The sequence below is a fragment of the Bombus pyrosoma genome, linkage group LG6, assembly GCF_014825855.1.
Source record: "Bombus pyrosoma isolate SC7728 linkage group LG6, ASM1482585v1, whole genome shotgun sequence".
Classification (NCBI taxonomy): domain Eukaryota; kingdom Metazoa; phylum Arthropoda; class Insecta; order Hymenoptera; family Apidae; genus Bombus; species Bombus pyrosoma.
In genome coordinates, this window is record NC_057775.1 from 4,840,441 (window position 1) to 4,865,202 (window position 24,762).

General features: G+C 40.7%; 1 protein-coding gene across 8 annotated transcripts in view; it reads left to right on the plus strand.

The window, feature by feature from the left end:
- LOC122568315 (protein O-mannosyl-transferase TMTC1-like) overlaps positions 1-24,762 on the plus strand; it is a 273,776-nt gene that overhangs the window by 162,801 nt on the left and 86,213 nt on the right. For all 8 annotated transcript variants that reach the window (XM_043727930.1, XM_043727928.1, XM_043727931.1 and 5 more), the window contains exons 4-6: positions 210-341; positions 2,022-2,094; positions 8,489-8,592. In XM_043727930.1, the coding sequence (XP_043583865.1) occupies positions 210-341; positions 2,022-2,094; positions 8,489-8,592 (309 nt within the window). The remainder of the gene's footprint in view (positions 1-209; positions 342-2,021; positions 2,095-8,488; positions 8,593-24,762) is intronic.

Here is a 24,762-nt window from a genome sequence, read left to right on the forward strand (position 1 = left end):
ATATTTAATATAACGATATTTCGAATGTATTTTTAAGCTGGATCGAGGCTGTGTAGCTTCGCTTTCGAATTTTACATTAAAGTGCTCAACTTTTTATATCAGGAATCTTTGATGGTCACTGTGGAACTTTCTGTTACACAATTCCATCATAACGACCAGATTCTATCCTAAACGCATCAAATGAAATTTTTTCTCGTTTCGTGTTCCAGGCAGCAGACGTCTTACGTGTGGAGCAGCGTGTGCTTGGGGGCGCTGTCGATGCTTGCCAAGGAAACCGGCATTACTGTTTTGCCTCTAAACCTTCTTTACGACCTTTGTCGCTCCTGGCATTCAATCAAGAGGTAAGCGTTTAAGTCTCACGCCCGCCGACCAGTTTGAAAACGCGACACGTAACTCACGTCGATAAATCCTGAAATAAGGAGTAACATTGTGTCTAGCTCGTAGCTTGCGCGACTTTACGCGACCCTTTGCCACTTATCGACCCACGATCCTTCGTTTTTAACGAGAATTGTAGTGAGCCGAGGGTGGATTTCATGCCGGTAGGATAATACGGCGTAGCTTCGACTTAGACCCCCGCTTTTCTGAGAATCGAAAAACTCGAAAGCCTTCGCTGCATCGAGATTCACAGAAGGACGAACAATGCCTCGCTTCATCCTACAATTTCCGAGTCTAAATTTTATCGTATTCCTTTTGCAGAACGATGCTACTTTCGTGTATTTACAAATCAAATCAAAGACGAAGACTTCTTTTACTTTAATGACATGTCTGGATTTCTCCTGACAACTATTAACACTTTGACTGCCACGCCGAAATCACGTGTTTCGCTCAGGACGCCACGGGAGTATTCTTATTATTCAAAGCATATAATGGCAAAATAACAATAAATTGACGATGTAAGACAACAATTCTTCCCCAGTGGACCGTTTATCTTATTGGTGGTCACGGGTGACCACCGTGGCGCCTTGGTAACAGTTGATAGCCACATATTGTAACAAGGCTCGGTTTATTTCAATAAACCATTCGCATTCGCTATGGGGTCGTAATTAAAACGTCCAGAATATATTGTTGGAACGTGTAGAAGATATTAGTAAACAGTATTTACTCATTCTATATATAATAGTAAGGTATGTGTACACTTTTAACTTCAATTATATGATTATAAAGCAGCATTTACGATTATTTTCTAAGGTATGTTTATAATAATATCCGTAGATTACTCCTCAAACATATGGATGCAAACACAGTGCAAGATCAGTTAGATGCAAGATTCGTTCTCATTTTTTTTTTATCGATGTTCTAATAAAAATGTTTAATTGTTCAATAGGGCACTTTTTATTTCAAAGTATCTTCTATTTACCGGTTATATTCAAAATGACCTAACTGTCAATTTTCATAGAATTTTTACAATTGTAGGAAGTTCAAGCGCTCCGGCCATCAGTGACCACCGTGGCGTCACAGGAGAAACCGTGTCCGGTCATATATCACCAACGTGGCAGTCAAAATGTTAAAACTCGATAAGAAAGGAGTAGGGACGAGCGCGAATAAAACTGCGTTCGACAATAAAATATAAAAATCGCGCGACACCATATGCAATATGTAATACGAATATCGTGGACCCTCTTTTGCATACATTCGGAGAATAGGATTTATATCCGCAAGATTTGCGTTAATAGAGGACTCTGGCTATCGGAGTTAAACAAAGACAATCCGATGCTCGACCGTAAAATAGCGAAATCGGATTAACTGTTTACAACGGATTATGCGGGGCCAGCGTATTTGAATAACTGCGCTTCGAGGCACGCAAATGAGGGCCGCTAAATTCACGAGTTACTCGAAACTTTAACTAAATGGAAGACGTTTGGCTTGATTAAACGTAATTTCCGAAATAGAGGAAAGGCGAGGAGCAATGAAAAGTATTTGGCTGATGTCGATTCGATCATGGAACGACCAATATCTGGAAGGTTGGAGTTTTTTCCACGATAACGACAAAGTTCGCTGAATGCTTTGTTTCTTCGTTTCAGGTCTATCTTCGAGGCCAGATGGAACGACGATTCGAGACACTTTTCTCGTCGGGCTGCGGCGCTGCTTGTTTCGGTGAGTTCAATATGTATGCTAGAAATTAAATTGGATTAAAGACACGTTCCTGTTCCTAAGTATGACAGTTATTGATTATTATAGGGACGATTAATTGGAATTATGTACTGTTCGTGCAAGATAATGATCGAAGAGTTCTCGGATTGACAATTATATATCGACACTCTCAAAATCTGAAGCTAGATTTTATTGATAAAATTTGAAGTCGATTATTACGGTCAGGAAATCGTAAGAAGCGTACGTCTAGAAATATTAGAGACGAAAGTATGGCAAATGCGAGACTCGAGAAGCCCACAATCGTCGCCAATCGTGTCATTTTTAACACGGTTACTCGCCTATTGAAATCAGATTTCATAGCCATCAAATGGACAAGTCAACCAGCTTCTCCGATGACAACAAGAGAAAGACATGGCAATAAGCTCCATTGCGCAGCCACGAATACCATACAGGGAATAGAATCGAATCCTCTTAACGTGTCGCACGTGGTCACTTGTGCGTGGAAGCCCTGCATGATTTTCCGACGAGCAAGGGACGCGCGTATTTTACCCAATGGCTATGTCGTTATCGTATTATCCGCAATGTCTAAACTCGTGTCGGACAGGAACGAATAAAGAGATCGTGCATGGTCTCGGTATCCGCGTCTATCCATTTATCTTGTTTCACGAACTCGTTCACCTTGTGCTTCGAGACATCGTTCAGGAAATTCCTGACCATAGCAGAGAGGACAATAATGAAATTGAAACGCAACACCGGCTGAGATCGATATCGGTGGGGTTCGGGGCGTTCCACGGCAAATTTATACCATCGTTTACATGGAATTATCCATTTGTGTAATGGCTAATTGACTGTTCAAATACCTCTGGCCTCTATACACTTGCACTAAATATCTTGTATATCAGATTTGGTCCAAACTAATCACGTTTCGTGATACTTGCAATGAAACTTCAAAATTTGTTACACAACACGTACAGTATGCGTATTTATCATAGTTGTACGTATTTGGAATAGTAAAGTAGCAACGCAAGGCTCAGAGATATATAATTGGAGACGAGACAAGTGGTCTCGACCATCGATAAGACTGGAAACTGCGTTTTGTAGTATTTGCGAACGCACTCGGATCCGCGTCGTTAATTTTTAACGACCGATATCTTCCGTTTTTATCGTCAGACCGCCGAGATGTTAGCAGCGTCTCGTCGGCTTAAGTAAGTTTAACGATCGTTAACGCAGATATACTCGACGATGCCGAGAGTTCACTTTTACGATCGCGTAAGATAAACTCGCTTCCCTCGAATTGTGTTGGCCGACCCACGGAAACTACTTAGGCTGTTTCAGCCTGACGTAAAGCGATCGTGGCTTTCGAGGACTTACGATGAAATACGAGACAGAGAGGTGGTAGCAACGGGGTAGTTATGATTGCACCAATGCCATTTATCAACTTGCGTTTTCTCTCTCTTCTCTGTTCTCTAACAGACTTGTCTTCCCAGGAGAACGTTTTTTAAAATGGTAACTTCTATGGATGTATTCGTTAGAAAATAGCAAAGAGTAATTGATTTATAATATCTCTTCTACTTGTAATTAGTCAAACTTGCGCAGTGTTTAAGTAAGTATCGCGTTGAAAGTTTTAGACAACAACGATATCTAACTAACCAGCGATTTTTGCTAGGATCTAAGAGAGGCGCTTCAATTTTTGTCCCTGTTCCAACTCTTTGCCGTATCTACGAGGTTACGGACGTGTACCAAGCATTGCCGAACCGATGGAAAGTCGTGTGTACGCACAGCGCGTAGTTCTACCAAACGGGATTCCGAGTTATGCTAATTTATGTGAAGAAATCAGGGAGGCGTGCGGTCACAACCCTCGTGCGGGGTCTCGCGTACGCACTTCACTGGCTTTCCGTCCTCTTCGTTTCTGCCACCTATTGCCACTTACACGTCTAAAGGTATGTTCTTTCCGACAGGGTTACTTGACGTTCTTCTTCCCTTCAGCAACACTGAATTTCAAGGACGTAAAATTTGCTGATCTTTATGAGGTGGACCCCTGGGTGGATTTCGTGTTATAGGGGTGTTTGGTGATTCAAGAATGATATATCGCTTCGAGCTGCCTTCGTAGACATTTTTTCAAGTTCATCTTGCACGGAAATCAGATTTCTATCGTTCAAACATTGTCCATTAGTTATGCGTTATATAGAGAGCAACAGGAATTGCAAGAATTTAGTGTTCAGAGTTTTCACAAAGCAAAGAACCGTGTAAATATAAAAATGACTTGTTTGACGCTAGTCTTGTGTTTGTAGCGGTAGAAAAATTCTTTGGTATTTCAAAGAAAGAAACTATATGTATGGGACCAACAATCAGGTTCTCGGCCTTTAAAATAGTAAAGAATAGATTTTCATCTTCAGTTTGCAATGTACAAAATTCGTTGTATTCTTAACACTAGAACTACCGATCATTAACACGAAGCCATTTCTACCAAAACCAGTCACAATGACTGGTTTTTACAAAATACGTAATAACAGAATATTTTTATATTTATTGATTTGTTATTTATTTATTAGGAGTTCCATGTTATGTAGTACATTTTTGGTATTATCAAACCATCTGGTGATCCCTAAACGAGGATTGACACATTTATAAAATTGTAGAACCAGTCATTTTGACTCCTGTGGTATTTCTAGTGTTAGCATCCAGCGATCTAGCGATCGATTCGAAATTTTCCTGATAACTGATATCATCGTATCGAATGATACGCGGCAAGAATTTAAAAAACGCGTGGGAAGTTTTACAAAACGAGGAAACTGGCTAATCGGGGTTCGATAAACAGATTGCTGGACCCTTTTACAATTTGACAAGTACCAGTCATTTTGACTGGTATTGGTATAGCCCTGTTACAAAATTATTTTGAATTTGAATACGTAAAAAACAAAATAAAATTAGTAACATCATTGCGGAAAGGAGAATATAACATGAAGTAGGAATTTTAAAATAAAGTTGTAAAACCAGCCAATTTGACTGGTGTGGTAGTTCTGGTGATGATAAAAGTTAAGTATACGTACCAGATGTACCAGAATTACAGTTTATAAATCAAAACATATAAACAAAAATTCTCTATCAATTTGGTCAAGTTGAATCAAAATATACGTACGAACTTACTTTATTCGGTCTGAGTGATAAAACGTATATCATATAGGAATATAATCTCCCTTTGCTTTACTCAAAGAAGTCATGTGAAAACGTTGAGAAGTCGAAGAACTCGAGTGTCGTCACTCGCAATGAAATTCTTCGTTCAATAAGTTCGATGCATCAACAATTATCGATACGCCTACAGGTACATATTGGCTTTGGTCGAACGGTATTTACTTTCGGTTAGAACGGAACGCATGATTCTCTACAACGGTAACAATCGTAATCGATAACACAATGCATTAGAGATGCTCGCTGTTGACTGACTGGTTCTATACGAGTATGTCTATTGTTACTTAATTGGTTTGTCGCTTAAATCTTAGCTCTATGCTTTGTATTATCTTAAGGCTGTGGACGTAATTATAATTCCGTGTAACCGAGTTAACCGAGTTAACGTGGCTGCGAACTGCTTTCGTTTGCAAACAATAGGAACGTTTAATTAACAGATTCCAAAATAGAATGCTCGATAGAAGATCTAGGAACGTGATGACGCGTTTACGAAAGCCGCAACCTACCTTTGATAGTTCTCACAGGAAAATTAATTACACGTGTAATCAGCAACTTTGTGCGTACGTGTACGGTGCTCAGCGTATAACGCTGCGCTTTGTTATCCAAATTAATCTGGAATAATGTATTCGTGGAAGAGAGAAGCGGAGTCCTGATCGCTGGTCCATTAACAGTTAACTGGAAGTTCTCTCCGACTATTGGGAGAAATCGTACGTTTCTTGCCTCCGACTATCGGGACGAGGTTCGCCATTTGAAACACCAAACGATCCACGATCTACGAATGCTCTATGAATGAGTGCGGATGTGATCGATTTGACTGTCGAGTGATCCTGTCGATCCGATCGTCGAGACGGAACGTTCGATTTCAAAACTTGGACGATTCCAGCCTTGTTAAATTCGACCGAACGTCCAACAAGATCCAAGTGGCTGTAAAAATACGCGTGCTGATTAGCTTTCACCGAACGCGAAAGAAGATCAATCAGCAGACTCGTTAGATACCCTCGCGTGTGAGCCTGAGGCGCGCCTCTAACGAAGAGGCAATGAACAATACTTGAAGAGAATGAAAGCAGCGTTACGACAAGTGTTACGATCGTCGAATGAAATTCTTCTGAATGAAAAATAGCCTCTTACGTTCCAATTACTCGCTTGCCATAAAATTATTTTCGAAAATCACATTGTTGCTCCTTGGAACGAAACACGTATCTTGGTATCCCATATCATAGAAGAGAGAAGAGAATAGACAGCTCTAAAACTTTTGATAAACAATTAACCACCGTACGTTTATCGCCTCTACGTTACGTACAATATAATTATTTAATATAACGTATCTCTAAGCGATATTTGATTTCCACCTCGTCTTTTCCATCGCGTAATGAGACGTTATCCAATCGTCACAGCATATTTCATCATAGCAGAAGAAAAAATAAAGCGGGAATCGATCGAATATAAAAATACACGACGGAGCGCGTTGCTCTCGTGAGAAATATATTCCCGGGTGTGCAGGGAGAGGTTATAATACCACCCCGGGCATTCCCGGAAGACTAACAAGAGGGAATTCCGGCGGGAACGCGGTCCAGCGACGTTCCGCGCGCGTCGGATATTTACCGAAATTGAATTTCTGTCTCGTTCCTGGCGTTCGTGGCGTGGGTCAGCGAGCCCCTTGGCGGCGTAACACGATATATTCTCGTTGTGTCCAAGAACGAAGACGTCAGTGGCCAACGAAACGAGGGGTGACGTGGAACGAGAGTTGTTCGACATCGAAACGTCGACGTGGGACGTGTATCGAGTACACGTACGTAACGGCGGCTTCGTTGATCGGAGAAGAATATGAATACCTTGGATTGGCAGACATTGTCCGGCTCTAGAACCCTTCTAGAATCCACTCGTTTTCTATCTATACCAAGAACACGCCGGACATGCAGGATGGAGGATTCTGGCGAAGACAGAAAGAGAAAGGGTTGATGGGAACCGTCTACGTGGTGAAGTTGGAGGGTAAGGCGTAAAGAGCGATCTCCATCGAAGAGGATGGGTTGGCCTGGCTATCGGAATAGCGAACTGGCGCCGGACGTGACAGAAATGCGACCAAAGAACGCGTGTGTCGTTCTACTACGTAAACGCCATGACGACGTCTCGTTCTATACCATTGGCATCCGATCGGAATGTTATCTGCTATATTTTGACGTATTACGATGGAAGATCGATTTTTGGCTACGAGATATGTATGTTAGAGACGCAGATATTTAAAGGAAAGATAGATATACGTGTATGATCAAATGCTTCTAGTTCGATTGCAAATTTGATTTATCTTCTCAACGATAATCTTTGTGCGAAGTTGTACGTTAACGAGATTAAGTTTTCAGCGTGGTGCTAGCGTAAATCTGTGATTCGTAATTGCAATGCGATCGAACCGAGATGAATAATATCAACGATATTCTAGTTAAAGTACAGAAAAAACTTCTTTGCAACGTTGTATGTTACATATTGCACATACACTCTGGTACAAAAGCCTCGGGTCAGTTTTCATTTTTAAGCAAGTTTCGGTACTTGGTATAAATTGAGAATCACGTAACACGCAACTAAGTCGGGTAGTGTATTTCCGCGTAAGATTTTTAAATCGAGGCTTTTCCTGTTTTCCGTTTTCCAAGCTAGCGAATGAAAGCTTCCAATGCTTCTAGCAGTGTAGCGAGTCATTGAGCCGCAGGTTGAGAGCCTCTTCCAGAAAAGGCTAGTAAGTAGCACTTCCGCAATCTGGATTCCCTTTTGTTTTACTCTCATTCATCTTTCGAGTCGCGTAAACGGCAGGCAAAAGGTTCGCGTTTTAGGGGCGCGTAAATCTTGGAGAAACAACTCGTTGAAAATTCCGACGAGATTAAATCGATATGAAATCGGTAAACATTGAATATTTCATTCGATTCTGGTTCTAATTTTAACGAGGACTGCTGTGATTGATATAAGTAGATACACACGAATACAGAATAGAGTTATTTTTTGATGTTAGTCTGACATTGATGTCGTTCGAAGATTCGTCTACGATCAAAAAAAAAAAAAAAAAATATTATATCGAACTTAGCTTTTTGTAGAAGTATTTGAACAACTTTACTACGATTTATGTGTTTTGAACGTAGACGAAAGGAGAAGAAATGGTAAAGTAAATACGCGTTAGTCGAAACAGTTAAACGTGCAACGATTGTTAAAGGATATTTTTTGTTCGCAGTTTGGTGTGCTGCTGGTGGTACGTCTGGCTCTTCTTCATGGTACTCTGCCCAAGTTCTCGCCGCAGGATAATCCGGCAGCTTTTCATCCCTGTTTCCACGTCAGGTGAGTATCCACATAAGTCCTTTATGTTACATGAGTCGTAACAAGGAATCCTATTACGATGTTTCAAAACTCATACCACCTGCGGACATGCGGAAACCGTATACGGTTGTTGTCTAGCTCAGGATGTAGCAAGCAGTATCGTGTAAACACGAAATCAAAATGACCAACAATCAAACGTGTTTACTACTTTGATCTTACTATACGCGTTTACGTTCCCTTTTTAGCAGCTGTTTATTGTACGTTCAATTGGAGAATTCAATTAATCTTATTAGAATCTAATTTTTGTCCCTTTGAAAAGCTTTGCTTTTGTATTTAAACTCTGTCGTAAAGATTAAATCGTCCTTTGGTAATTGCAGATATAGTAGTTCCTTGTAAATGAATTAATAAGGAAATAAAAATGTCCGGATAGTGGAATTTATAGGCAATAAATAATAGCAATAAATAGCAATAGATAAAGTGGTAAACAGTAAGGAACATAATGTCGCATTCTTCGTTTCTCATAGAAAAGTAATTTTAAAATTCGATGTGTTGTCAACCACGTTGAAACTACTTTTACGTTTGATTTTAGAATCAAATACGCGTTTACCATCTTGCACAGTTATAAAATATTAATAACGTTAGTTGTATGTATACAATATCGATTAAAATAAACTAACGCAAACAAATATTATTCATTTCATGTAAAAACATCGCGAATTTGTCATCTATTTCCAATAGGCTTATATCTTCGAATCTATCAGATCATACTCTCATTCTCTATTCCATTTTAGAACACGTATTGCTTTTTAGCTACCAAGTGATATAAAAGTCAGAATATCAACAAAAAAAATGGGCTTATCACATTTTGTCCGTGTAATCTTCATATTCGTAAAAATTTTTTATGATTGTTCAAACGCTTCCGCGAGCCACTGTAGCTTCTCTGTTTTAACCAATGATACAGTTACCCCGAGGCCAACCACACAGAATGTCACGTCAAACTATGTTTCCTACAGGATATCCTTTGCTCGTGAAGGATATCTCTCCGTTTCCCAGTTTTCCGGATAGAGGTCATCGTTTATACCGTGTCGCTGCTTTCAGGCTGACCCGAATCTACGATAGCGCTCGAGTTAAAACGCCCGGCTTTTTCCTCTTTGTGTCGCGCTTCCAGCGATATCTCAAACTTCCGAATTCTTCGCCAATGAACATTTCTCTCGGCTCGTCCCGGTTAAACCGACCGATTCGCCCTCCACTTTTCCAGCTGTTTACCTCTGATTCGGACACGGGTGAGACGAATTTAGAAACACGAAGGTAAATCAAGCCAGTAGATAGCCGGATCGTGAGAGAGCCGATGCTCGCGCAGCTTTTAAAAATATTTCTCGATCGAATTACGAAGAGCAAACGTACTCTCGTTTGCAACAGTCTGAAAGGGCGTCCTTTCAATTTCCAATCGTTCCTTGCAACATCCTGTGAAATTGGCCTGCGTTTGCTCTGGTACAAAACTGTCTCTTGGGGCACCTCGTTTCTAACGTGTTTCGATTTTCGAATGTATGTACAAATGTGAACATTCAAGCACGAACGTCTCGAAGTGTGAATATCTTCGATATCGCATATTTTTGCAAGTTTTACAATATTCCTGTCGTTTCCGGTTGGTTTTCACAATTAGTATGATACGTTTCCTGTATGGTATTATTATACAAAATATTTATGCACGTATGTGCAATGTCAGTTTCGTACTGTGGTAACGAAGGAAACGCACTGTGCAGATAACAGAACGTTCGAATATCAGAATGTTCTGACGGTAGAATGTTTGTACAGTAGGTACTCCGATACTGGAGATTCTACCGTGTTCCTAATGACAGTGCTGGATTACATCAGGATTTATCCATACATCAGATATAGGTACGATCAATTGTTGTTACAGCTAACATTGACTATATCTCTGTATTTTGGCTATCTCATTGATACGAAATGTGACACTGGCACAGATAGTTCTTCCTGTTGAAACGATACTCCTGTCACAATCGTATCTATTTTAAACTCAAACAGTTTCTGATCGTTATTAAACGGACTTCATTCCATCGATGCACCAATCCTAGAATAATCGTATGATACTCTTCAATCAAATTTTCTAGATTTCTCATACTGGTCTAGGCATTTTTAAATATTAATAGACTTTTCGTTAATATCCCTTGAAAAACTAAAAAAAATTGCTGCTTCTATCTTCGGAGATTTAAAAACTACAGGTAATAGACTTGTGCCCAATGTACCATCGATATCCCTACGCTTCTTTCGCGTATAAACGCGTGCTAGTGGAGATGTCGATGGACAATTAAGGGAAGAATCTGTTTATTCTCGAACAGAAGATCCAGTCTCCCGTGCCAGTGCGAAACAAACACGCTGATTGTTACTTGTTGCTGTTATTAATCGTTAATCGTGGTTAATCGTTATTTGTCGTCAATTGTTAAGAGTTTAATAAACGTTATTGTTGAACATCAAGGGTATTTCTTGTGGGCACCTTCACCAACGATCACCTCAGACTACAAGTACCATGCAAGGACATTTCATTAGTTGATAGTGTAAGATCTTATACAACAATTAATTTATTTACAATAAATGGATTATACAGATGTTGATTAAACAGGAAAATTTGGTTGTTTAACTAATCACAATAACGTATTACAATTTAGACGACTAAATAGTTAATTTGCAACTCTCGTCACCACGGATCCAACGCTTTCTCGACAACGCTAGCAAAACTATCTTCCTGACTTCTCGATTCAGACTCTCTGGCTTCTCAACTAACACTGACCGTCAATTCATCTTTCTCCCTTAGCATCCCTTCATCTTTTGTCTTAGCCTCACCACGCACGTGTTCCGCAACCGCTCGTAGCCAGGATCACGCAGACCCTTTCCACGAAACTATTCTATCGAAAGACCAACGATACATTGATGAGCTTGTCGGTACTTACGACTTTGTTTATGTTTCATCGGATATCTCTTAGGCGTTTCGTCCACGATACTACAATAGAAACATATAATACAATTGCTACGAAATGTTCGAACAACGTAATACATTCTCTTATTTTTTTTTCGTAAGAAATCGTCGATTATCTGATTGTACCAGAATCGCAAAGCTACATTCTATAGAAACGCGGGAACGCTCGCGCGAATTTAGCCCGCCTTAAAGGTTAGCTGTGTGTAGGCTCGAACGATCGTAAATTTTACGAAACGCTGGTACTTCCGGCCAAATTATACATCTCATAAAGTATTCCCGGTCGGTTCCTCGAAGCAAGGCAGAAAGTATTTCGCATAATATCTTTTCGAGCCACGCGGCAGAAAAGGTGGGTTGGGGAAGGGTAAGAGGGCGATACGAACCCTTCTGTCGGGGTTCGATCCGTCGCGACTGTGAGAGAGAGAGGGAGAAAGAAGAAGGATGAAGCACGCGGTACCAGTGAGGAGGAAAAACGAATAAATACGGGAGCAGAGTTCGAAAGAGAAGGAGAAACCGGGACCGGTTCCGATACGCTGATACGGCGGAACGATGCGAAAAGAACGGCACAATATTTCAATATGCTAAAATTATCGAGCGTTTCCTCCGGCTGTACTTTTGCTAAGTAAAGCTTCCAACTCTCTGCTTCTCGCTCCTCGCATCGACAGTTAACGAGGATTCCTTCAACGTGCTGTGGATTTTCACGGATCGATTCGAAGCGATTCTGAAAGAATATAACATAGAGGAGTAGCGGGATGGAAAGTATTTATGATTCTGTTCGCTGAATAATCGAAAATCGACGGATTTGTTTTTTCCGTATGATTTAATTTTCTGCTAGTACTAAAATCGCTCTAACGTACCGATAGCGGGAAAACGTATTTTCCTGTAAAAAAAAAAAAAAAAAAAAGAGAGAGAGAAACTATCAAAACTACCCTTACTCTGCCCAACGTGTTTGCACGAAGCTTAACGCCAAATTATTCACATCATACGCAGCGAAATCGTTAAGCCAAACAACACATCCAGCAACCGTCACATTCAAATTCCACGTTCGGTTCATGAAATGTATCTACCGTTGAAAATCCCTGGAACACACCGGAAATGTATCAACTGAGCCGCGTTAACCTAGAACAGGCTGTACGCGATATTTATTACCGATCGACATCAACACCTATTTATAACATCACCGTCAGAACTCCAGGACCAAAAAACGGCCAATCTGCGTATCAACTCCGGTATCACGTTATCGGAACGAATGGTCATTCGTTATTGTCGCGCGACGCGATTCCCAGTACATATACGCGATCGGGCAAAAACGAGGACACGAAATCGAAAACGGTGAACAGCGTGCTGGACGCTTCTATTCGGTTCTATTCCTCGAATAATACAATAATTCTTCCGTGGACAGGGTGGCAGGAAGCAGGGACGTTCCGGCGTAACGTGGTGGAACGCGAGTTCCAGGGCGAAAAGGAAGTGCACCGCGTCATATCGAGATATCGAAATGGAGCGTTACATCGGGACCGGTCCTATTTTCTCGTCCGCGTAAACCACCGGGACATATTCCTTTCTCGTGGCGCGATAGCTACTCGGGTCCAGTCGATATCGTCGGTCTTCGGGGAGATAGCGAAATCGGCTTCACCGGACATGCTCGTCGAACCGTAAAATCGAGTCGTATATTTCGGTATTTTTTCGCCGCGATTTCGAGACGGGAAAGCGAGGCACGTCACTTTCCTGGTTTCTGACTTCTCACGGTGTGTTACGTGCTTAGATGGAATAATTTAGTGTCATGATGGTAATATTTGAGGCCGGGGCTAGACGAGCGTTGGACCGCCGCTGCATTGCAGAAATCTACCGACACGCGATCGTTTTGCGCATAACACCCAGTCTGAAAGGAATCCGCGTTCTTTTCCATGTTTGCTCGTCGATTTGAACATTCGTCGACATAAAAACTCTGCGAATTTTGATATTGGCATGTGGCAAGAAATCAAACGGGAAAAGATCTTCGTTACTTGCGTTATCTCTGCTTATCCGTGCTTATCTCGTCCATACTCATCCCAGTTTCTTTACTTTTTCGATAACTTACCAGCTGAACTTTCGCGAATGCAACGTATATTTTTAGGCAGCATTTTTGCAAAATTTTAATCTTATCGAAAGATAAGGAATATTTTTGTCATATTGTGGTTTTGTACTGTGGCTTGTAATAAATGTAACAATAGTAATAAATAAAGCAGCAATGAGACCGCAGAAACAGAAGTCCGGCAAGTCGAGACATACAGTTAGTACGCGTGTACCGAACAGATCCTCTAAATCGTTTTTCTCGAAAAAGGAGTCTCGTGGAAAAGCTTTATTCTACTTTTTCAACTTATTCTTTCATGAGGCGATTTCACGATTGCAGAGCCACCGCGTACGCCTATAGATTTCGCACTGGCTTTTCCACACGATTCCCTGTTCTCCTTTCGAGGATTCCAGGCACTTGCTGCCCTCATATGTATGGCACACATGGTAGGGCGCTAGCCGACACGTGTCTCGGGAATGACGGTGCAAGTCGTGGAAATTCGAGCGTGATATTTCGTTTTCCAGCCGTCCGTTAATATCGCGCGACCTAGAAAGATTTGCGAAATTACTTCCTCGCCGTGGAGCGGATGGATGGGATCTGGCTGCCACGGCGAACAGCGGTCGCGACATTTTTTAGGCCAAAGAAGCTTCTCTGCGTGTCATCTGTGCCGTAGATCGTAACTTATCGGTCGTAACAAAGAATTTTCAAGAAGTAATTCCAAGTAATTCGAAACGATCGAACGGACTATTCTTAAAAATGATTTATTTTAAGATATACTCGACTTACTGTCGATTGGGAATTAATCGGTTCTATAAAAACAGCTTCATAACGTTGCACGAGACTCTAACTTCGTAATGTAATTAGATATAGTTCTCCTGTGATATAATAGCAAATATAGCAATCGTGTAGTACGATGAACGTTTCGTTTAACAAAATTGAATCGTATTGGACGAACGTATTAGAAATATTAGGATATTCTTTTACTTTTTTGAAAAAAGACAAGCATAGAGTCATTTTTGTTGAAAGCTTTCAATTGTATCAGATATTTTGTTTCAATGAATGGCATTGTGGAATGTACTTCAAAACTATACATCGATCCGAATAATTTTGACGAATGTCTTATAAACTTTGACTATTCAATCAGATATTCTATTGCGGTGAATTGAGAAATTATATGGATTGTTTTGAAATGACTAGTCAATAGAATATGTTTCTTTTGAAATAAATATACGATTGAATAATTGAACGTCGTTTTCTATTCTGTAGAACGAAATTCTATTTTCTGAACGAAAGATATAAAAGAGCTGGCGCATGCCAGCTAATTAATCGTCCATATGTATTCAAAGCGTATAATTTTAATGCTTCCTTATTGAAAAACAAAACATTATTGGATATACGTTTATTAAATATAAAACGTTCCTATCATCGAGCCTTATTACTGTCTAATTAAATGAATTCTGCAATATTATATTCTCTGCAAATTCTGCATGTTGTCCAAAGTATTTCAAAACGAAATAAAACATTTGAGAGGATAAAAAATTCAGTAGAAAATAGAATGAATTATGCTGCATTTAACGCGGCATATATTTCACGAATTTATCAGAAAGTTTGATAAATTCATCAGATGACTTCGGTGTTACATTCCAATCTGAGTTAGAGAAATTATTTCAAAGTCCCATTCGAATTAATTCAATAAACCCAGAACTCCTTCGTATACTTGGTTTCAAATATTCGTCCAAATTTCTTTATTATTCGTTAAGTCGTTTGACTTTAAATAATTCGGAACACTTTACCGACGCAAAACTGTTATTTTACCGAATTAAAAACGTACTTTCGAAAATATTGCGATGCTTTCAAACTATTCCTTGGGAAGACTTACACGCCGTTACCACCTGACACGTTGAAAACGACTGAAATGTATGCATGGAATAGAAGTAAATTGGCAAAAACATTAGAACGTAAGTATCACGTTTTAAGGAACGAGCGCGATTTAAGGCTAAGCGATGGTGTCGAGCAAAGTGGCTGAGGCAATGTGAATTTTGTTACCGTCGCTTATTTTCGCAAAATGCTGCAATTATAGCTTTATTGTGGTAAGCGCGGCACTATAATTTCAGACGAGGCAAGTTGAACCATACTCCGCGTTATTCTCGGTCGTGTCCTAAATGACGGCATCGATGAATATTCCTTCGGAAAAGGAACAGCATCCACGAAATTAAACTCGATATTTATTATAGGTATCGCAATTTCGAACAATTTCTCCTTCTCATGGCATAAATTAACGACACATATTTAGAGAAGCTTTATGTGAAATATTTGAAAGCGTAATTTGCTTTTGCAAAGTTATTTCATTGTGAAATAGTTGTTAACGTTTATGTCTACTTCGTTATATACGTAAACGAAACTAGTATTGCATATCATAATAATGCAATTTATATTGAAATATATTTCACATCTCCGCAATATTTCTCGTCGTATAACAATATACGTGGCATCGGTAAATCATCGGGTTACGCGTTTTACAATTCATGATGAATATCCAACACGAGAACCCACGATGGCATTTGACAATAATCGCGACCAAATTGTAAATCGCGAAAGGGCAAATCCAAGAAGATCGGAGACGGGTGAAACGGGGTGCAAATGTCGAATCAGAAAGCTCGAGATCGTTTTAATAGCCACGTTACAGCTGTGTCGTTTATCCATTTCTATGGCAATTAATTTCACACCAATCCATTTTGTGTAACGTGTCTTATTACATGGTGCGTCAGCGATATCTTACCGAGGAGCCGTGTTCTATCTATCTTCCTCGTTTTCGTGAAAAATATTAATCTCGAAGATCGAAAGCCGGCTCAGTGCGTGGTTCGAACCGTATGGAATAAAGCCGTGGTGAATTTCCGCGAGGTAGTCTCTCCGTTTTTACCGGCTCAGCGTCGCCGCTGAATGGTATTATCCGAAGAAAAATAAATGGGCCGACAATTGAATTTTGTTTTCGACGGAATCGCCGATACACAGGAACACACGCGCGAATTCGCTTCGATTCCAGCGAAATTTATGAAATGCTCCGAGCTGAAAGTCCGCCGTTTGGTAATCGTTATCGACCATCAGAAATATTATTAACTGTTTACGGTGCAATTGGTTCGGTACAAGAAAGATTAAGCAGATTTCCGCGGCCAACTTTATTGCGTCCGACAGAATTATTGGTCTTCTACAATCAATGGAAAAGCGTTTCGCATATTTCGCGCGCCAATTACTCTTTGTTTCGCCACTAGCCAAAAGTTGTTAGAAATTGTTCAAAGCACAAGAAACTTAAGAAACGTGATCGTTATTAAAATTCAGAAACGCTGATAGATTCCCTCTCCTGATGCCTTCGATCTAATTAATCATTTTCAATTACTTCCTTAGAATGATATTTCTGTCAAGATATCCAAGAAGGAAAGAATTTTTTCCTCGTAAATTATAAAATTCATTATCTTTAGAATTTTTAGAAATTACTAAAGAATTCAGCCATGTAAAAAGACACGTTCGTATTACGTAGTTACGATCGATCGCAGGTTATTCGCGGTGGGATAATTCAACGAGGCGTTGAATTCGCGGATCTAACGTCACGACGAGTAGCGAACGATTAATTTTCCTCGATGTCGAAGATTTCCATGAAAAAACGTCGCGAAACTCATCTTCTCACTGCAGTTGCAACCTTCTCGTGTTCCATTTATCTGTTTAACGTGTCAGCCTCTATTTCGTGCTAAGAGGGCTTTTTTTTCGCTCGAGGAAATCCCCTGATCGGTTGATATCCCGTTAACAGGTAGCATAGTATGAATCAAGTGCATAAGATCAGCGTGTGGTCTATTTGAAGCGATGATTGCGTTAGGTGTTCCGAGTCACGCAAAGATAGTCGAAATAAGAAAGACTTCGTTTCATATACATGTAATATAAAGTCGGCCGATTTTGCAAGAACGATTAGACTATCATGAAACATTGGAAAAAGAATAATATAATGTTTTCTGATTTGGTATAAAAGCAATGGAGATATGTGTTCTGGTGAAACACCTGTTCCTATATTACACATACACGTATGAGTACACGGAACGTGGACAATATGAAAACTCGTAAATTCATAAAGTATACAAAGCGTGGAGATAAAATTCTATTTGATAACGTGTTATCGTGCAGAGTGATTATAGAGAAACGATTCGTAAAACGAGAATCAGTATATCCTTTGGCTTTACGAGTTTTCCGCGCCGCGCTGTTTTCACGTACGCGCATTATAAAAGCTATAAATCCTTGGTGAAAATGCAATTCAAAGGAAATGCAAAATGCAGCGAACATTCGTCGAAGACAAATACATATATATCGTGAAATAAATAATAAATAGCGCGTACATTAAATCTTCAACTAAAACGCCGATCGTACAACGATCACCGTTATAACACTTTGTCCCAACTGCTATTACATAAATATCGAGGATCGGTTAGAGAAATCGTTGTCGTGGAATTAATTCTTATGGTATTGATTTATCGTAGGAGCTGGATCCATCGGCGGACGCCGTTGCAAACCAACCAACGACCAGCGAGATCGTTTCGTATACTAGCGATCGTTGCGTGTAAATTTCTGGCGGATGGATAAATTACGTTCGATACAACGAAAAAATTTATTTGTCGTAAAAGCTTTTATGGCAGGAATAAAAGTTCGCTGTGAACAAATTCTTGCCGGTGGAAAGCGCCTGGTTTTATTTCTCTGCCGCATTTTTTTCTCTTTTCCTCTCTACCTGAATCTTCTCCGTGTTTCTTCCTTCGCTGTCCATCTTCCGCGTTTAGCCTCGTGTGATGTATTTCGTAAAAATATAGGCTACTACGAACACGATAAACAATCCGAGCGCGCGCGCGTAGATATATGTCTTGTATTGCGATCTCCACAATTTCGAATAACTACTATGTAAACGTAGGGAGCAGCTGGGACACGAAAGTTTGCTTTAAGCTGACGCTTTAATTCGTTTTCCTAGTCGTTGTCGTTTTGCAGTTTAAGCTGTTTCGTTGGAAAAACTTATTCCCGGTCGATATATCCAGAGTGTAGTTTGGAATAGGAGAGATTAGTAGTTAAATAAAATATGGTGACGATATGATGACGAATAATGTATATTTGTTTACTCGTTGAGAATGACCCGCTGGTCATAAACGTTACGGCTTGGTTCGCGTGGTAAATTATTGCCGATTCTAAGTACAATTTTCTCTTCTCGATACTTCAGCATTGAACGATACTATTTATGCGAGATAGAAGATTAAAGTTGTTATTTGAAAGAAAACGTTTAAGAATTGCTCTGTCCAAAGTAGAAAGGAGAAGTGGCATATCGGATATTCAAAGACTCTATTCGCTTAAAGCACGACAACAGCGTAGTCGCTTTCGAAAGTCGGCAAAGTCAAGGGTTTCGAAGTAACGTCTGAGAACGTGAAAATCAAAACTCGATGAGTGCTCTCGTGGAAAACATCTTCTGGCGTTGATTTAAGCACGAAGCTGCAAATTTACGATTTAAACGGCATTTTTATACGCTCGTATTCAGTCTGCGCAAGTTCGAGTATGAATTCATAGGGGCTTCTTCTTTCTGCGAGTGCTTTCCCATACCGGGAGCTTCCGCGCGATTTATGCTGCGATTCGGGAACCTTCTTTTGTCTCGAGCCGAGAAATTTCGACTGGCACCAACTCGACTCAAGAGATCAGGCCGAGAGATCCGAGACAAGACAGTCGACTATACGTGGATAATTAATACTCTCGTTACGAGTACCATATTCTGTGGTTTATGAATTTTCCGTTCCTTAAATGCTCGACGATTAATTCTTTGTTACGCAGTGAATGTACTAAACAATTATACCAATAGAAAACAATTATAATAATTATGATATATATATATATATATAACTTTAATAAGGATAATAAATAACGATCAAGTTCTTTCGCCTCATCGCGACGAGCTTCTATTTGAATAAAAATAATTAAACTCGCGCCATGACTATAACTCAATAGTCAAGGCGTAGACTAAACATAGACTCGCGAGAGCGTCTGGGCGAGGGAATGAAACATCGTAACGGGAACGAAACGAGATTTTACGATACCATGAAATATTTCATGGTGAGTGGTCCTTGCTGGAGGAAAGCGTAATATTTACGAGGCGTCGGCGAGACTGGTTCGGCTAATGTGCTGTGTTTTATACCATCCTCCTGGACCAAAATGTGCGAGACACTGGTCAAACACGAGGTAATTAAAGGGTACATTCGATCAATGGTGCTGACAAACAATTATACGAGCGAACAGCGGCTAATAAAACTTACTGTTGTTCTATTGGAAACACCAAACGAGGACTTTGACGGAGAAGCGTAAAAGGAGACAGAGAGCACTTCCCGAAAACGGGCGATCCAATGGGGTGATTTCAATGGAGCGGAAGAACAGCGCTAACAATAACGCTATTAGACTATTTCTGTCAGATCCCGAAGCTATGCGCGAACGCGAAATGTCTCGGCCGCTGAAAATTCTGATGCTGCGGAAATAAAGCGTTCCTGACAAAGGTAGAATGACGACACCGTTGAGTGCGCGTAATTAGCTATATCCGCCGGGCCTAGCCATGTTCCTGCTTTCCAGTACCCCTTTTCCACTCTCCCTCTCCCTCTTTCTCTCTCTCTCTCTCTCTCTTTCTGACGAGTCCCCCGCGGTAGTAAATTTTATACTTTACGACGGGACAAAGGCACGAAGATGATATCAAACAGTTTTTGCGACTTTTGCGGGACTGCTCTGACATCAAAGAATTAGCGTCCGCTCCTTGTTAGATCGGCCTCTCTTTGCCGGCGGAAATCTTATTTTTGACTTGGCCGCTCTGAATGCGATATGAAACGCCGCACAAAATTGTTCGTGCGACCGTCATGCTCACCGCCGTTTCCTCTGAATGCGGCTTGCGCTTTCCCGTTTGTTCTATCGCTTTCTTTTCCACTGCCTGCCTGTGTCGCACTGTATGCGTACTTGAACTACTTGGAGTTCCGCGTTTGATGATGTAATTGATGCTAAGCGGTCGAGTTTATTGTTTGTGGATACCGTTAAAAGATAAACGAAGCAACGCTTCATCCATCGTGCTAGAAATAAGGAAATTTAAAATTATTTTCTTTCTATTTAAAAATGTAAATCCTACTGAATGTAATTATTCAGCTGTTCGTTCTGATAAATTCTCGTAGGATCTAGGAAATTCGATTAGATTTTATATCTTCTCGTTGAGCAGCTGGCACGTTACAGTTTGGAAACGGCACATTCTCCAAACTTACACACGTTTTTCACCCGTACTTTGAATCTGTCACAAAACCCAGGGAAATTTTCGCGCTCAACGATTTTCCGCTCGTCGGTAGACTATAGATCGTCGCTCCGTTCTTAACGAAGAACAACGTGATGAAACAGAAAACAAGTAGGAAACAAGTAGAAAACCAAGGACGAGGAACGGAACAACAACAAAACGAGAGAACAGAACAAGTTGACTCGTAGGAAGAAACGAGTGTCGGCTACAGAGTATCCAATTAGCCGGTTCTCGACCGAAGACAGTAGTAGCTCGGAGGTTGAAGATCGCCTACGGCCGTCTTGGCCTACAACTTTGTCTTCGTTCCGCCGGTAACTCGTACGTGCACACTCGACTCATCCAAGCGGCGAATTTCCGCGAGGCGTTACGCTTTCTAGTGCGCGTGAGGACTACTTATGTAAGACCGCTTGGTTGGATCTCAACGGGCATCGTTGCAACCCCTTCGAGTACCGCGCGTTTTCTCTTCTCGTTTCGTTCGAGGTTTTTCATTCAAGGCTACGAAGCGGCCAGAAAACCGTCTACGATACGCGACCATGTTCTCGCGGCGAAAGGGAACGCGTCGCGTCGTTTCTTGAGGAGCGACGACGTCTGCGTTGGGGTGCCTCCGTGGATATTTCCGACCCTCTCCTTCGCGCGATATTAAAGCTCGGTTCGTTGCGCTACACGCCGCCAGAACCGTAATATCGTGCCGTATTCAGTCGCGCGAAACTACGAATTACGCAACTGGCAAATAATCGGCGGAAGAATTTCTGTAATGAAATAATGTGCTATATCAGGGGGTTGAAAAGGAACTTTAGGTTTGCAAGGATGAAGAGTGCTGCGGACAGGAATTAATCGTGTTATCGTACGATTTTTATTGCTTGTTTTGTGTCTGGTAAAATTTTCAGAGTAGAAACTAATGGGGATAAATTTCGTGATAAATTTCAGTTATGTTTCGAAATTGTTTCTTTATTTGATTTTAGGGCTGCGTATGTTTTCGCCAGCCTCTTAAACGTTTTAAAGATGACCGAATGATACAAAGTTAGATTTACAATATCATACGATATCCTAAGTACCAGGTATTGGATTTTCATAGAACTTCGTGCATTTGAATCTAATTGTCCACATTTCGACTACATACTTTTACGGATTTCAATTGTGAATTAGCGCGCCATAAAGGATTTTGAATAACGAGGTTTAGAGAATTATCGTTGACAATTGTGATGCAGTGTCTTCGGATGATGAGGTTTAGGTAATTACTGTTGACAATTGTGATATAGTGTGTCTTAAGGGACCTATCACACGTGTTGCATTAACCATTAATCATGATGTGGTAACCGAATCTCGAGATCCGCGGTGCGATCTTCTTTATTTCTATTTTTATTTATCTTTATTTATATAAATTTAACGATACAATTACATCACGAATTAAAGTAACAAACAATCCGAAAACCTTATCTCGTGAAAATGAACGCGTCTACGGAGAAATCCACTTAAAAGTCATTAACTACTTCCTTATCCGACGAAATTTGTTTTCTAAAGCTTCACCCCATCGTCCTATCCATAGCGATGATCGTGATACAAGGCGGTCTATGGGGTGGCCGTTAGCGCTCGTTTTACGCGCGACTACGGAACCACGGGAATGTAACCGAGTCGTTTCAACGACTCTGCAGTGTAAATTCTTCACGACCCTTCTCGCACACTGTCGTTTCGTACGTCTGAGGGCTCGGTTTACGTCGGTGCGTGTTCCCACGAGTGCGTTCACGTATCGTCGAGCAGCGTACTCAATTACCGTTCCTGTGGCAGTGACGGTAGAGACGGTTTAGAGTATACCGTAGACGAGAAACGAAGGGTCGCGGGTGATTCCCTGATGAGACGTCACAGAACGATATAATGGGTTAGGTTTGCAGTCTTAACGACGCTCGAGAATAATGTATCATCGTTGACTGGGGAACAGGATAAATCTAACGCCTTGCGGGATTTCTTGTTCGCCGGATAATGGCGGCTCCGGGGTCCCATTACCATTTTCGATTTACGAGCAACGTCACCGATATTTCACCAGAAATACCGTGTAATACAAAATTCGTATGGAATTCGAGCGAAAGATATTAAGTATTCCGGCCGCGTGTACGGGCTCACGGTGTACGTCGTGTCAAGGATATTAGCGAGCGCTCAGCGCGATTCTACCAGATCGATGTAAATGCGTCCGCGCAATTAAATCGCGAGCTTCGCACGTATTGAGTATTGTAAGGGCTGTTTAGCGTTCGATCTTCGTTTAGCATCAGCCACTTTAGACATAGTCGAGTGATATTGCGAGATTCTCTTTGTTACGCATAAATACTTGCAAACAAGGTGTATTTACAGTGCTCATAACGAGAATCTTTTGTTATGAATCGAGGCTGATAATAATATAGCGACGGTGGAATCGTCGAATTGATTTTAATGCTCCAGAATGGTCAGTTAATTATGTAAAGAGGTACGCTGATTATAATACTGCATTACCGAGTCCCATTTATGTACTATAATTTTAACGTAGCAATTTGGTGTCGATATTACAATTAGCATTTCGATTATCGGTTTAATTTATACGGTGCTAGTCATATAGCCATTTATAATATTCTTTCTACAAATAGGCAGTTGATATTCTTTCCTTTGGTACTTTCTCATTGAAGTATAAAGAAGGAATTATATTTTTATAGAATCGACTTTTCTATGACACGGTTCTTTATCAACAATTTCGTTGTAGAATGTCGCTAATTATATGTAACACGTTAGAATATTTATTTCTTTTCTTCGATAGACTATTCTTCTACATGGACGACATTTCGGATATCGATAAAAGCTGACTGTCTTCTTAGTTTTCTACTACGTTGACGAATATTGATAACGATGATAGGGATGAAAAAGCAAAAATTCCTAGATGGAACATCTACTTTATAATCTTCTTTAGCATTTTAGACGTATTTATACATTTTATCGATATTTGTAACGGCTCCGTCAAGTATTCGATACAATTACGTGCAATTACACGAAGCAGAAAAGATTGAAGAATAAAAAGTCATACATTACTATCGATATTTTATACAACACTGCTAAAAGTGAGACAGTTGCACGTCATCGTATAGGATGCGGTGCATTCAGGACTTGTCACTCCTTTATCACTATGCCACTGTATCTCAAACATAATATTAATTTGCTCGAACTTCGTTACTATCGCTGTAACGTGTCTAAACATTGATCCAAGATGTACGAGGTCCATGAATTTTTCTATGTCAATTACAAGTACATGTCACGGACTGGTTGGTCCCCTTGAGGCCTACCTGCGTACACCGTTCTACCATAACGGGAGCAGGAACGGCTGGTGACGTGGAGACCGCAGGGGATGTCGTTGACATCCCTCAACAACGGATTCCATACACCGTGGACGCGCACCGAACCCGAATATTTGGTAGCATAACCTCTGTTCATCATCATCCACGTCGACATCCTGCATTCATTACAACGTGACATCAGACATAGTGCAGTATGTGTAGCAAACAATGGTGTAGGAATGGTGGTCTCCAAAGGAGACGTCGATCAGATTGTTCTGTCTATGAATGGAATAAATCAATTACGCATCTACAGCAAAAGTTTGTCATGCAGGTTGCCTACTTAGCGTGTCACGGCATAATTCATTCCACGTGATTGCTCAGGTTTATGGGCTATGGTGGTTGTAGGTAGATTTACAACGCCGAGAATATCAGTGGTGCAAATCAGTCTAGTGATAGTTTTCAGAAAACAAAGTTCTGTAAGTTTTGTGGCGGCACGCGACGACGGAACTTTCCGACGGCTTCGCGACCCTCGGCA